Below are 13,918 nucleotides of genomic sequence, written 5' to 3' on the forward strand. Positions count from 1 at the left end.
CACGTACCCAAGTCTGGCTAATCAAACAGCTGCATCCTTCTGGCTACTGGAATTGATTGGGGGGAGGCAGGACATGACCTAACACCAGCCAAGACCGACTCTGGGAGCTTTATTAAATTTTAACTGAGGTGAAATTTACCTAACCTAAGACTAATCAGAAACTATACTTAAGTGTACAATTCAAAAGCAACTAGAGCCTTACCAACGTTGGGTAACCATTGCCTCTATCTAGTTTTCCAAGACATATTCTTCACCCCAAAAGGAAACCCTATACCAATGAGCACTCCCCATTTCCTCCTCTCAGGCCCTGTGTGCATGTGTGCTAAGTCACTTTAGTCATGTCCCACTCTTTGCGTCCCCATGGACTGTCACTGCCAGGCTCTTCTGTCCTTGGGATTCTCCAGGCAAGATTACTGGAGTGGGTTGCCATTCCCTTCTCTGGGGGAATCTTCCTGACCCCGGGATCAAACCTGGGTCCCCCTCATTGCAGGCAGATTCTTTACTGTCTGAGCCAACAGTAAAGCCTAGATCCAGCCATACCTGCAGTCTGAGCTCTAACTTCAAAAGTATATGTGCTGGTTATCATTTTGTCATTCCAGCCAGCTAGAGCTGAACATTTTGTCCTTTGCCACCATTAGTCCTCCATGATGGAGACAGGGGCTTGCCAAGGCCCCATGGTGAGATAGAATTACAAACTGGATGATTCCCTGGTCCTCCTTCCTACCTACTCACTGCCTCCATGCCCCAAGAGGAGGCTACATGGAGTGGTCAGCAGGAGCCAGAATCTGGGGACAAATCATGGTCATGCATTTAGAGATAGAGACAAGGGGAGTAGGAAGTGGATGCTTTTCTATGACACCTGTGATTCCCTCTGCCCAGAATGGTCTTGCCCAGCTCTAGGTATGGCTGGCTCCCTCCTCACTGAGGGCTCAGCTGCAAAGTGCACTTCCCAACTGATCACACATATGAAAGGGCTGCTCCCCCACCCCATGATCTTTGAGAACATCACCCTGCTTTATCTTTTTTGCAGCACCCATCCGTGACTGCAATTGCCTCTTTTATATTTATCTAAAGTGTGCCTCCTCATTAGGGCAGGTACTTTGCATGTCTTTGTTGTCTTATATGAGGACTGATGTCAAACATATATTAGGAACTCAGTATATAGTTGTTGTATCTGAGGACTCCTGTCAAACATATAGTAGGAATTCAGTACACAGTTGTTGAAGAGATGAATGAATGACTGAAGGAAGGAAGGAACAGGTGGGGACATAGATGAATGGAAGGGTGATTGAATGAACTGGATGGACAAGTGAAAAGATGGCTGAATATGGATGGATGGATGGACGAAGGATGGTTAACACTTGAATACATGGATGGATGGAAGAAGAATGATTAATGAGTGGTGAAAAGATGAATATATGGATGCATGAAGTGGATGAGTAGATGGATGGATGGATGGATGAAGGATGGTTAACAGTTGGATACAGGAATAGATGTAAGAATAATGGATGATGGAAGGATGGATAATAAATATATGGATGGATGGATGAATAGATGGATGCATGGATGGTTGAATGAATGGATGATACATTAATAAATGGTAGATAAAAAGACAGATAACAAATAAAAGAGTAAAACAATGAATGAATGAACTATCGGATGAGTAACTTAAAAGATAGATGGATGGTTCAATGGAGAGTTCAAAAGAATGGATGGATGGATGGACAGACAAATTAAAGGATGAGTAGATGGGTGAATGTTTGCCAGACCCCATTCTAAGAACTTTACATATGTTATCTTGTTTTATCTACACAGAAATCTAAGGAAGGAAGGAATGCTTTACAGACAAGGTCCTTGAACTTCAGAGGTAGAGGGGGGAAAAAACTCACTTCCCTCAGAAAATACAAGTAGGAAATGGTGGAGCAAGATTCAAATTTACATCTGCCTGACTCCAAGCCCTGAGCTCTTAACCATCATGGAAACCACCCTTCTCCCTCTCTCCTCTCACTTTGATAGCCTGTACCAACCACCACGGGCTTCCCTGGTACCAACTGCTAAAGAACCTGCCCGCAATGCAGGAGACTTCAGTTCGATTCCTGGGTCAGGAAGATCCCCTGGAGAAGGGATAGGCTACCTACTCCAGTATTCATGGGCTTCCCTGGTTGCTCAGATGGTAAAGAATCCACCTGCAGTGTGGGAGACCTGGGTTCAATCCCTGTGTTTGGAAGATCCCCTGGAGGAGAGCATGACAACCCACTCCAGTATCCTTACCTGGAGATTCCCATGGACAGAGGGGCCTGGTGGCTTACAGCCCATGATGTCATGAAGAGTGGGACACAACTGAGCGACTAAGCACAGCACACAGCAACCAACCACCGCAGCGCTTGTCCTGATGCCCGTGCCCCGAGAGCACCCATGTCACCCAGTACAGGCCTCCATGAGGCTCCAACGCTACCAGCCCCATAAGTCCATGTGAGCATGTGAGGACCCCTGAGATCTCTGCATGCACATGAAGTCACTTCAGTCATGTTCAAACTCTTTGAGACCCCACAGACTGTAGCCTCCCAGGCTGCTCTTGTCCATGGGATTTCCTAGGCAAGAATACTGGAGTGGGTTGCCATTTCCTTCTCCAGGGGATCTTCCTGATGCAGGGGATAGAATCTGCGTCTTCCATCTCCTGTGTAGGCAGGTGGGTTCTTTACCATTAGCACACATGCTTGAGTGTAAGGTGACCAGAAAACATGTCCATTCTCTAGGCTGCCTCCCAAGTATCAGTGACACTGCACAGCCAAAGACAGGTCTGAAGAGTCTTACAGTGACCACCACTGTTTATAAGATGCCCAGGGACCAAGCCCCAGCCTGAGGTCATTCCCAGTGGCTGCCACAGAAGCACAGCCCTTCAGTGATCCAGCCCCACCAGGTCGTGTGAAACAGTGAACCTGGAAGAGGAAGTGAAAGAGAATGGGGGTGGGTCATGGAGGGGAGCTCCAGGGTTATCAGACCATAGCACAGAGAGGTGATGAAGTCCACCCCCTGCCTCGGTATGGGGGTGCGGAAGACCAGGATGATGGGGAGAGGGAGCCGGAGGGCAGAACTGCGAGTGTCTCTCAGTCTCCCAATTCAGGCCGCTGTCCTCGGTGGGTACGTAGGTGTTGGGTGATCAAGAAGCCCTGGCGGACCTCAGCAGCTCTTGTGGTCATCACCTATCTCCACATAGGGCAGCCCCACGGGCCAAGTGTCCCGAGGCCAGTAGCGGACTTTGATGGTTTGGTTCGGCATCTCGTATGTGGAATCCACCATAGCCAGGATGACCATGCCATAGGGGAAGGTGAAGCTGATGAGTACATGCCTGGGTGACAAAGTAGAGAGGGGGAAAAGATGGCCCAGCAGTCAGCTTGATGGCCCCAGCCCCACCTCTCTGACCTCTCCTGGATCCTGGCCATCGAAAGGGATCTCCTGACCACACACCCCCCAAGACATACACACACATCCCAGTATCTGTGCCTGTCCCCACTTCCCCCAGGCTCCTGCTCCAAACTCTGGCATCTGAGATTTTCTGCTTCTAGGACCCACGTGAAAGTGTCAGTTGCTCAGTCATGTCTGACTCTGCAACGCCACGGATTGTAGCCTGCCAGGCTCCTCTGTCTATGAAATTCTCCAGGCAAGAACACTGGAATGGGTTGCCAAGTCCTTCTCTAGGGAATCTTCCTGACCCAGGGATTGAACCCAGGTCTTCCACATTGCAGGTGGATTCTTTACTCTGTGAGCCACCAGAGAAGCCCCTAGAGCCCAAGACCAGAGGGTAAATGCTTACCAGATGCTGTGCAGGTAGGAGAAATTAATCCATTGCCAGAAACTGCAAAACAGGCGGTCACTGATCCAGCTAGTAAGGGCGAGAGCCCATATAACTGTGGAGACCTCAATCAGATGCCGGAGCTCCTTATTTTTGGTCCTAGGGAGGGAAGAAGGGAGATCAGAGCTTGACTCAGCTAGCAGAGCCCCAGGGGGCTGATGGGAAATTCCTCCATTCCAGGAGAGGAGGCTCGGAGGCGGGAAGGATCAAAGGGGGCAAGGTGGGGGAGGGGCCAGACCCATGCTAACACGTAGGGACCACTTACAAGATACTGGGTCCTCACAGCAATGTTTTTGTTCCCATTTTGTGGATGAGAAAACTGAGGCATGTGAGAGTAAGTATGCCCCAGCCCCCACCCCAAGGTTACGCAGCCGGTATGTGGGGTCTGCATCAGGTTTATCAGAATACAGAAGCCGCAGCCAACAAGCCCTTCTGTGTTTGTGCTTTGGGGTGTAAGTGTATGTGCTCCTGTGGGCTGGTGCATGAGAATTTATGTCTACGTAGCTCTGAGAATACGTGTGGATGTGTGTGGGAGGGTGTCCCATGTCATGGGACAACTCAGGATTACAATATGTGTTTCCCCAACAGCAGAACTAACCCAATGTCTCTTGGGAAAGAGCTTATGAGAGATTAATGAGACAATAACTCCTTCATGGGTAAAAGTGCAAGCCCTGCCTGCTAGCCTAAAAGGGGACAGTCTGAACACCAAAACAAAACAAAACCACAAACATAAGAATTGGTAAAATCTGAGTACAGATGGTAAAGAATCTGCCTGCCAATGCAGGAGACACAGGTTCAATCCCTGGGTTGGGAAGATTCCCTGGAGAAGGAAATGGCAACCCACTTCATTATTCTTGCCTGGGGGAATTCCATGGACAGAGGAATCTGGTGGGCTACAGCCCATGGGGTCACAGAGAGTCAGACATGACTGAGTGATTTAGCATGTACACACACATGTGATTACACAAGATGCTGCCTCGGGGGAGGTGGGGAGAATCTGGGTGGAGGGTACACAGGACTCTGTACTATTTTTGCAGCTTCCTCTGAGCCTGTAATTATTTCAAAATAAAAAGTTAAAAATATAGCATAGTGATTGCAATGGATTGAAACACTTCAGAGATAAAAGTCCATGAGTTCATGCTTAAAAAAAAAAAAAAACAACTTTCATTGGTCCTTACCAGAGATGACTAAGGCACCAACTTGCTGCTCTGGAAATTAATTTTTAAAAGGGAAAGAACTAATGCCCTGTCCTGTCTTTCCTGTCCAAACTGTATTTCAAGGTTGATGAGCAAACATTCTTCTGTCTGTCTGTCTAGACTCCAGATAATTAATGCAGAAGGAATAACAGAATCTGAAAATCACCCTTTTGCACCCTCTAAGGAGATCACGGGTGGAGACAGCATGAAATGGCTGCTGAAATCATTAGGGGAAAGGTCTGTAGAAGACTTTATAATGAAGGATCTGGATGACACCATCTGAATCCACAGATCAAACACAATGGCACTAAATGTAGGACGACCACTCATTATGAGGTCTTAATGGGCTGGCACAAGCAGCACCCAGTGCCGCACATGAAGTGAAAAAAAAGTTAAAGCTAAAACTAGATCTATTAATTTACAGAGGGAAAAAAAAAAGGGAAACAGGTTGAAAGACACCACAGGAAGCAGTTGGCCAAATCCAAAATTCAGGATGTCCTACAGGACAAATCTTTGAGTTTCTGTTATCAAACCAGAGGCATGAAGAAAGAGGGAGGGAGGAAAGGACTGCTATAAAAGAAGGAAGACCTGAAGACTGTGTTTATCTTCTGATTTAAACAAGACCAAGTACAAGAAGATGTCTTTGGGAAACTGAGGAAAGGTCAGTGCAAACTGGGCATTATTTATAGATGCTATTCTAAGGAAGCATCTTCCATTCGTCTCTCTAGATCCTTCTCTACCTTTTTCCACCCAGCCCTGAGCCTCAAGGGGTGGCAGGGTATGGGGTAGGGGAGCTGAGTTAGGTGGACCTAGAAATAAATATTCCAACAGTACCCTCCCTCCACCATTTGACTCCTTGCTGGGGCTCCCCATTGGTCAACCCAACTGGAAACCATTGACCTACCCAACTGGAAACCATTGGCCAACCCAAATGAAAACCATTGGCCATCCCAGCTGGAAACTGTTGGCCAACCCAACTGGAAATCATTGACCTACCCAGCTGGAAGCCCAAGGATAAAGGCTTGGCCCTTATCCTGGATTTGGCCCATACAACCTCCCTTTGGGATTGGCTCAGGCTGACTGTAACCAACTGGAGGTCACAGCTCTGGCCAAGAAGACTCTCTCTGCTACATCTCTCCTTCCAGATTCTTGCAATCACTCCTTTCCATCACTCCCCATCCCAGGTCTCCTGATGATCATGGAGTCCCACTGTTATTAACAGAGGGATTCTAAATGATCTCTAGTGATGTTCCCACAGTCTGCCCTCTCCTTTGTAAACAACCCTTTTATACAACTCTCCTTAAATGGCCCCATTTGGGAGTTCCTTCTCTAGCCTGCCAAGACATAACATGGGTTAAAAATGGTAATTTTTTATCAGGAGAGTGAAACCCTGAACAATTAATGGATGACATTATATGAAATCTAGGGGGATAGAGAATGCAGGTTGGGGACCTCCCTGGTGGTCCAGTGGTTAGGACTCTGAGCTTCCAATGCGAGGGGTGCAGGTTCCATTCTTGGTTGGGGAATTAAGATCCTACATGCCATGTGGCCAAGAAGAAGAAAAAAGGAATGCAGGTTGGCAACATGCTGTTGGGGCTGGTTTATGGAGGTTTATGATACAATGCCCTCCACTTGTATGTGTGTTTGGAGGTTTTCAGAGAAGAAGGACAAACTCCGCCTTAGGTTTCAAATCCTGGTCCTGCCCCTAGCTGGCGAACGATCCTGGGGAAGGGAACATGGCGAGGTTTTTCTTTGGCGGGTGGGTGCGGTTCTTGGAAGAGACAGGGGCACCACCGCTCTGGGCACCTGCAGTCACACCCACTTCTTATACTCCTGGACCACGATGTAGACAATGTGCAAGCCAATGGCGTTTAGGGCGTATGCGTTGATCGTGGGCTTCAGGAAGGACAAGAAGGTACTGAGCAGGGTGATGGTGACGATCAGTGAGATGTACCAGGACCTGGAGGAAGAGAAGGGCTCAGCTGTGGCGGGCAGGGGGAGGGTGGTTGAGGGGTATTCCTGTGGGGTTTGGGTAGTCACATGGAAATCTCATGGCTGAGATGGATGAGAAAAGTGAAGGGGTTCTGAGAAGCCCAACTGAGCTCAGAAAAAGGTCTTAAGACTCCCAGGTGGGCTCAGTATAAAAGGTCAGATGAAGGTCCCAAGGCCCAGGTAAATTCAGGCAAGAGTCTCAGGTGAGCCAGGTGGGATTAAGGAAGGAGCACCAGGGGTCCCAGAAACTATTAGGAGAGAGGTCCTGAAGGCTTGGGGTTCCCCGGTGGCTCAGTGGTAAAGAACCCACCTGCCAATGCAGGAGACCCGGGTTCCACCCCTGGGTCAAGAATATCCACTGGAGAAGGAAATGACAACCCAACCCAGTATTCTTGCCTGGAGAATCCCATGGACAGAGGAGCCTGGCGGGCTACAGTTCATAAGGTCGCAAAGAGTCAAACACAACTGACTGCCTGACAAGCAGCAACAGCCTGCAAGGCTCAAGTGGGTCAAACAGGGTCAGGAGAGATATTCAGATGGATCTCAAGTCAACAAAAAGGGGGCCCAAGAAGATCCAATGAAAGATGCCAGAGAGACCAGGTGATAGACTCAGGGAAGAGGTCTCGGACCCCAGGTAAGCTTAGGCATGGGGTCCTGGGATGCCCTGGAGAAGGAACTGGCAACCCACTCCCGTATTCTTGCCTGGAGAAGCCCATGGACAGAGGAGCCTGGCAGGCTACAGTCCATGGGGTCGCAAAGAGTCAGACACAACTGAGCACACACGTGCCTGGGACCCCCAAAGTAGGCTCAGAAAGGCTCTGGAGAAGGTCTCAACTCTCCAGGTGGGATAAGAGGAAGAATAAGCAGGTGGGTAAGGGGACAACAGAGGACGAGATGGTTGGATGGTATCACCAACTCAAAAGACGTGAGTTTGAGCAAACCTGAGGAGATAGTGAAAGTCAGGGAAGCCTGGAGGGCTGCAGTCCATGGGGGTCACAAAGAGTCAGAAATGACTGAGTGACTGAACAACTAGGGGATGACTTCCAGGGGTCCCAAGGATGCTCAGAAGAGGGGTGCCTGGAAGTTCAGTTAGGTCAGACAGGGTCAGGAAAAAGTCCTGGGGTGTTGAGGGGAGGGACTCCAAAGAGGGCCTGGAGGATAGATGGGCTCCAGTAGGATTGACAGAGGGCCGACCCCTGCCCTACCTGTTCTGCCCTAGGAAGGTGGGGAAATAGCAGCGAGGCAACCATATGCTGTAGCCGCTGGCCAGCAGCCACAGGATAGCGATCTCATCCAGCATCTGGCCCAGAAAGCTGAGCGTCATGTGAAAGTACATGGAGAACAGTCCTGGAGGGAGAGACAAAGGCAGGTGGTCAAGGGTGTCGTCCCTCTTGCTCCCCCCCCGCCCCCCCACTGTCCCAATGTCCCCACCTACCTGTGACTGTGAAGAGAATAAAGAGCACATAAAAGTAGCGGGAGCGTTTCTGGATATATGGGCGCATCAGAAATGTCATGAGGGGCCCAAAGATGAAGAAGGTGACATTGCTGAACTGGAGAAGGAAGGGGAAAACATGGTGAGGGGTTGTCAGACAGGGGAGGCCGAGCACGGTGGTCCTCAGTCATTACCCAACTGGTCAGCAGCCATCTTTCAGGCAGTTAACCAACCCAGGGTCTAGCCATCTTTCAGCTGACCAGTCAACCACTCATTGGTTAATCCATTACTCCATCCATTACTCTGTGGGCTCACTAATTCATTCAATGCACATGGTGAAGACTATCTACTAACATTTTCCTTTCAGCAACAGTGTCCCCCAGGTTTGAGCTGGGCATCCAACTACTCAACTAAAGACTATATTCCCCAGCCTTCCTTGCAGCTCACTGTGGCCTTGTGACCTGCTCTAGCCCATGGGATAGAACTGTAAATGAATCTACTAATATAACTTCCAGGTCAGTTCTTGAGAAGCTGCTTGAGCCTTGCTCTCTACTTCCTATGGACTGAAATGCAAACATAGTGGTCATGAACTGGCCTTGGCCTTGTAGACAAGGAAAGACAAAGCAATACCCTAGTGACTCACTTCTAAAAAATAGCCTGAGGGGACTCCCCTGGCAGTCCAGTGGTTAAGAATCCACATTGCAATGCAGGGGGTTTCCCTGGTAAAGAATCTGTCTGCAATACAGGAGACCTGGGTTCGATCCCTGGGTCAGGAAGATCCCCTGGAGAAGGGAATGGCTACCCACTCCAGTATTCTTGCCTGGAGAATCCCGTGAACAGAGGAGCCTGTCAGGCTACAGTTCATGGGGTTGGGAAAGAATCAGACAGGACTGAGCAATTAACACCTTCACTTGCAATGCAGGGGACATGGGTTCAATTCCCAGTCAAGGAACTCAAATCCCACATGCAATTAAGCCCCCACATCTACTGAGCCTGCACACCACAAGTAGAGAGTCCATGTGCTTCAACAAAAGATCCTGCATGCCAGAACTAAGACTGTGACTAAGACTCAACTCAGCCAAATAAATAAGTACTGAAAAAGAAAAGAAATACAGGGAGCAGGGACTTCTCTAGTGGTCCAGTGGCCAAGACTCTGTGCTCCCAATGCAGGGGGTCTGAATTCTATCCTTGGTCAGAGAACTAGATTCCTCTTGCCACAACTAAAGATTCTTCATGCTGCAACTAAGACCTGAAGCAGCCAAATTAAAAAAAAAAAAAAATACAGAGCACAGTGGTGGGTTTGGAGAAAATCATTCACCTGATACAAGGTCAGCATCTACTAGCCTAGGTCCTGGTCACCTGTATAGGTTCCCAAGACAGGAGCCCTCCTGATTCCAGGAGAACCCAAAGCTCTCCTGGGACAATGACTGAATCAACTCAAAGGTCACCATTTAAGAGCCCAGCCTTGGCAAACTGGTTTCCCAGCCCATGGTCCCACCTGTGTCCTTGTTTTCCATGCCAAAGCCTCTGATGTTTATCAATGGACAAGGTCAAACACATCTCCAGGAGGGTCACCCAGTTCACAGCAGCTATCCTAGAACACAGAGATCCCCCCCTTCCCAACTTGCCCTGTCTATATCACAAGACCTTACCCCACTGGAATAGATACCCACGCCAAAGCAGGATATCAGACTTTCTCTCTTAGGAATTTGAAACTTGGAACAGGCACAAAGCCTGGGAGTCACCAAGATCGAGTTGCATCATTGACAACTCTCTACAGAGGCCCTGGGCTATTGTTGTGATATTTAAGATGTGACAACCATTTTGCCACCCATGAGAAGACAAGGGTGAGAACAAAAAAGCGAATGCTTGAGGACAGTATTTGCACATCTGCTGAATCCTGCAGACCTACTGTGGGTCCCAGCCTTCCTAAAACAACTCATCGTTCCTTTTTTTTAAATTGCTATATTTTATTTATTTTTTCATTTATTTTTATTAGTTGGAGGCTTATTACTTTACAATATTGTAGTGGGTTTTGCCATACATTGATATGAATCAGCCATGGATTTACATGTGTTCCCCATCCTGAACCCCCCTCCCACCTCCCTCCCCATCCCATCCCTCTGGGTCATCCCAGTGCACCAGCCCTGAGCACTTGTCTCATGCATCCATCCTGGACTGGCGATCTGCTTCACATTTGATAATATATATGTTTCAATGCTATTCTCTCAGATCATTCCACCCTCACCTTCTCCCATAGAGTCCGAAAGTCTGTTCTATACATCTGTGTCTCTTTTTCTGTCTTGCATATAGGGTTATCGTTACCATTTTTCTAAATTCCATATATATGTGTTAGTATACTGTATTGGTGTTTATCTTTCTGGCTTACTTCACTCTGTATAATGGGCTCCAGTTTCATCCATCTCATTAGAACTGATTCAAATGTATTCTTTTTAATGGCTGAGTAATATTCCATTGTGTATATGTACCACAGTTTTCTTATCCATTCATCTGCTGATGGGCATCTAGGTTGCTTCCATGTCCTGGCTATTATAAACAGTGCTGCGATGAACATTGGGGTACACGTGTCTCTTTCAGTTCTGTTTTCCCATCTTCCCATTTTTTAACACATCTCACTATCTTTCCAATATTCTCTCTTTCCCCCTCTTGTTTGTTTCTTTGTTTGGGTTGTTGCTTAAGTTAGTTTCTTTTTAATTGAAGTATAGCTTATTTACAGTGTTGTGTTAAATTCAGGTGTACAGCAAAGTGATTCAGTTATACATATGTTTGTTCTTTTGCAAATTCTTTTCTATTATAGGTAATTACAGAATTCTGCATGTGATTTCCTGTGCTATCCAGTAGGTCCTTATTTATCTATTTTATATACAGTAGTTTGTATCTGTTAATCCCAAGCTCCTGGTGCATCCATCCGCTTTGGTAACCATAAGTTTGTTTTCTTTGTGTTTTGTAAATAAATTCACTTGTATTATTTTTCAGATTCCACACATAAGTGACATCATGATATTTGTCTCTGTCTGACTTACTTCACTTAGGATGATAATCTCTAGGTCCATCCATGTTGCTGCAAATGACAAAGTTTCATTCTTTTTTTAAAAATTTTATTTATTTATGGCCGTGCTAGGTCTTCAGTGCTGGGCGCAATGGGGGCTAGCTGTAGTGAATGGGGGCTACTCTTCAATACGTGCACAAGCTTCTCACTGCAGTGGCTTCTCTCGTTCCTGAGCACAGGCTCTAGGTGTGTGTGCAGCTTTAGTTGCAGCACATGGGCTTAGCTGGGCCATGACACGAGGGATCTTAGCTCCCTGCTCAGGGGTCAAGCCCACATCCCCTGCATTGGCAGGCAGACTCTTAACCACTGGACCACCAGGGGAGTCCTGTCTCATTTGTTTTTATGGCTGAGTAGTATTCCATTGTGTATATGTCCACGTCTTCTTTATGCATTCACCTGTCAAAGGACATTTAGGTTGTCTCCATGTCTTGGCTATTGTAACAACACTACTATGAACACAGAGGCGCATGCATCTTTTTGAATTAGTGTTTTTATCTTTTCAAAAGACATATGCCCAGGAGTGGTAAGGTAGCTCTCTATAGGCTGAGCCCCATGAATCCATCAACAGTGGTATATTAGCTAGGGTTCTTTCATAGCAAGCAACAGAAAATGATTCTGGTGAACTTAAACTATAAATTGTGTGAGTGTGTGCATGTGTGTGGTTACTTATTTAATTGAGCAAATTATTTATTCATGTATTTGTTCATTCATTAATTTATTACAAGGAGCTAAATAATTAAAGGAAAATTGCAGAGGACAAGAAAACCAGAAACCAGAATAACTTTGGCCCTTTAATAGACAATCTCTCCAGGGGGCAATTTTGGGTATGAATGAAATGAACTGTGTTCAGTCCTTCTGTGCAAGCCCAAACTTCAAATTCTGGAGAGTGAGGACGTCCCTGGTGGTCCAGTGGTTAAGAATCCACTTTGCAATGCAGGGGAAGTAGGTTCAGTTCCTGATTGGGAAACTAAGATCCCACATGCCACACAGCGACTAAGCCCATGTGCAAAAACCATGGAGCCCATGCATCACAACGCAGAGTCCACGAGCTGCAACGCAAGATCCCACATGCTACCACTAAGACCTGACATAGCCAAGTTAAAAAAAAAAAAAAATGTCTGGAGAGTGTAGCCTGGGCCACATCTGATCCTCAGAGGAGACTACTTCGAGTGACCATCCCACCAAGAACATAACCAGGTGGCTGATGAAGGGGAAATGGAGCCATGGATACTGAATGGGCAAAAACCCCACACAAATCTGATGTCCCCTCCATCTTCAGCCACATGCCAGTCCTTGGGGAAACCAAGTGTGCCTGAAGATGGCTCAGGCACTTAAGCCTCCACTTAGAACACATCTGTGATTTCCATACATCAAAGCCAGATTCTTTAACTTGGCTTACACACTCCCTCCATAACTACCTTTCCCCACCTTCAACTGTACAATCCGGGTGGAAAGAATAACTCAGCTCCTCCAAAGTAGTCATACTTTACTTCTTACCTCCTGGAGTTTGCACAGACTCTTCCCACTGCCTGTAAGGCTCTCATTCCCACGCAGCCCTCTGTGCCAGCCCAACTACTCTGTATTTAGCCTGGGGATTGCTTTCTTCCTAAAGCCTTCCTAAGCCCATCAGGCAGGGTCAGGGTGGTCTTCCTTTGTGTCCCATGCAGTCCCATGTTCCTGACCCTGGTCTCGCTGTTCTGGAACTATCTGGGTCTCCTGCTACATCTAGTCTTGAGAATAGGGATTGTGGCTTCCCCCTTCTCCATTATAACCTCAGGAGCCAGAATACAGTACAAAAAAGTCTTAATGAATGACCCAGATAACCATGATGGCATGGAGTCAAACATCCTACAGTGTGAAGCAAGTGGGCCTTAGGAAGCATTACTATGAACGAAGCTAGTGGAGGTGATGGAACTCCAGGTGAGCTATTTTAAATCCTAAAATATACTGGTATTAAAGTGCTGCACTCAGTATGTCAGCAAATTTGGAAAACTCAGCAGTGGCCACAGGACTGGAAAAGGTCAGTTTTCATTCCAATCCCAAAGAAGGGCAATGCCAAAGAATGTTCAAACAATGTACAATTGCACTCATTTCACATGCTAGCAAGGTTATGCCCAAAATCCTTTGAGTTAGGTTTCAGCAATATGTGAACCTAGAACTTCCACATGTACAAGTCAGGTTTAGAAGAGGCAGAGGAACCAGAGATCAAATTGCCAACATCTGTTGGATCACAGAGAAAGCTGCTTCTGCTTCTGCTTCACCGACTATGCAAAAGCCTTTGTGTGGATCACAACAAATGCAAAATCCTTAAAGAGATGGAAATACCAGACCACTTTACCTGTCTCCTGAGAAACCTGTATGTGGGTCAAGAAGCA

The 13,918-nt window shown here is 47.1% G+C and overlaps 1 protein-coding gene across 6 annotated transcripts in view; it reads right to left on the reverse strand.

The window, feature by feature from the left end:
• Window positions 1–2,801: 2,801 nt before the first annotated feature.
• ACER1 (alkaline ceramidase 1) overlaps window positions 2,802–13,918 on the reverse strand; it is a 55,507-nt gene continuing 44,390 nt past the window's right edge. For 5 of the 6 annotated variants that reach the window (XM_043466359.1, XM_043466357.1, XM_043466356.1 and 2 more), the window contains 5 exons: window positions 8,477–8,591; window positions 8,247–8,388; window positions 6,872–7,009; window positions 3,815–3,952; window positions 2,802–3,349 (listed from right to left, as the gene is read on the reverse strand). In XM_043466359.1, the coding sequence (XP_043322294.1) occupies window positions 3,181–3,349; window positions 3,815–3,952; window positions 6,872–7,009; window positions 8,247–8,388; window positions 8,477–8,555 (666 nt within the window). In that variant the 5' untranslated portion in view covers window positions 8,556–8,591 and the 3' untranslated portion in view covers window positions 2,802–3,180. The remainder of the gene's footprint in view (window positions 3,350–3,814; window positions 3,953–6,871; window positions 7,010–8,246; window positions 8,389–8,476; window positions 8,592–13,918) is intronic. The other variant, XM_043466361.1, reaches the window with a different exon arrangement.

This window comes from Cervus canadensis, chromosome 4, assembly GCF_019320065.1.
Source record: "Cervus canadensis isolate Bull #8, Minnesota chromosome 4, ASM1932006v1, whole genome shotgun sequence".
NCBI classification, from domain to species: Eukaryota; Metazoa; Chordata; class Mammalia; order Artiodactyla; family Cervidae; genus Cervus; species Cervus canadensis.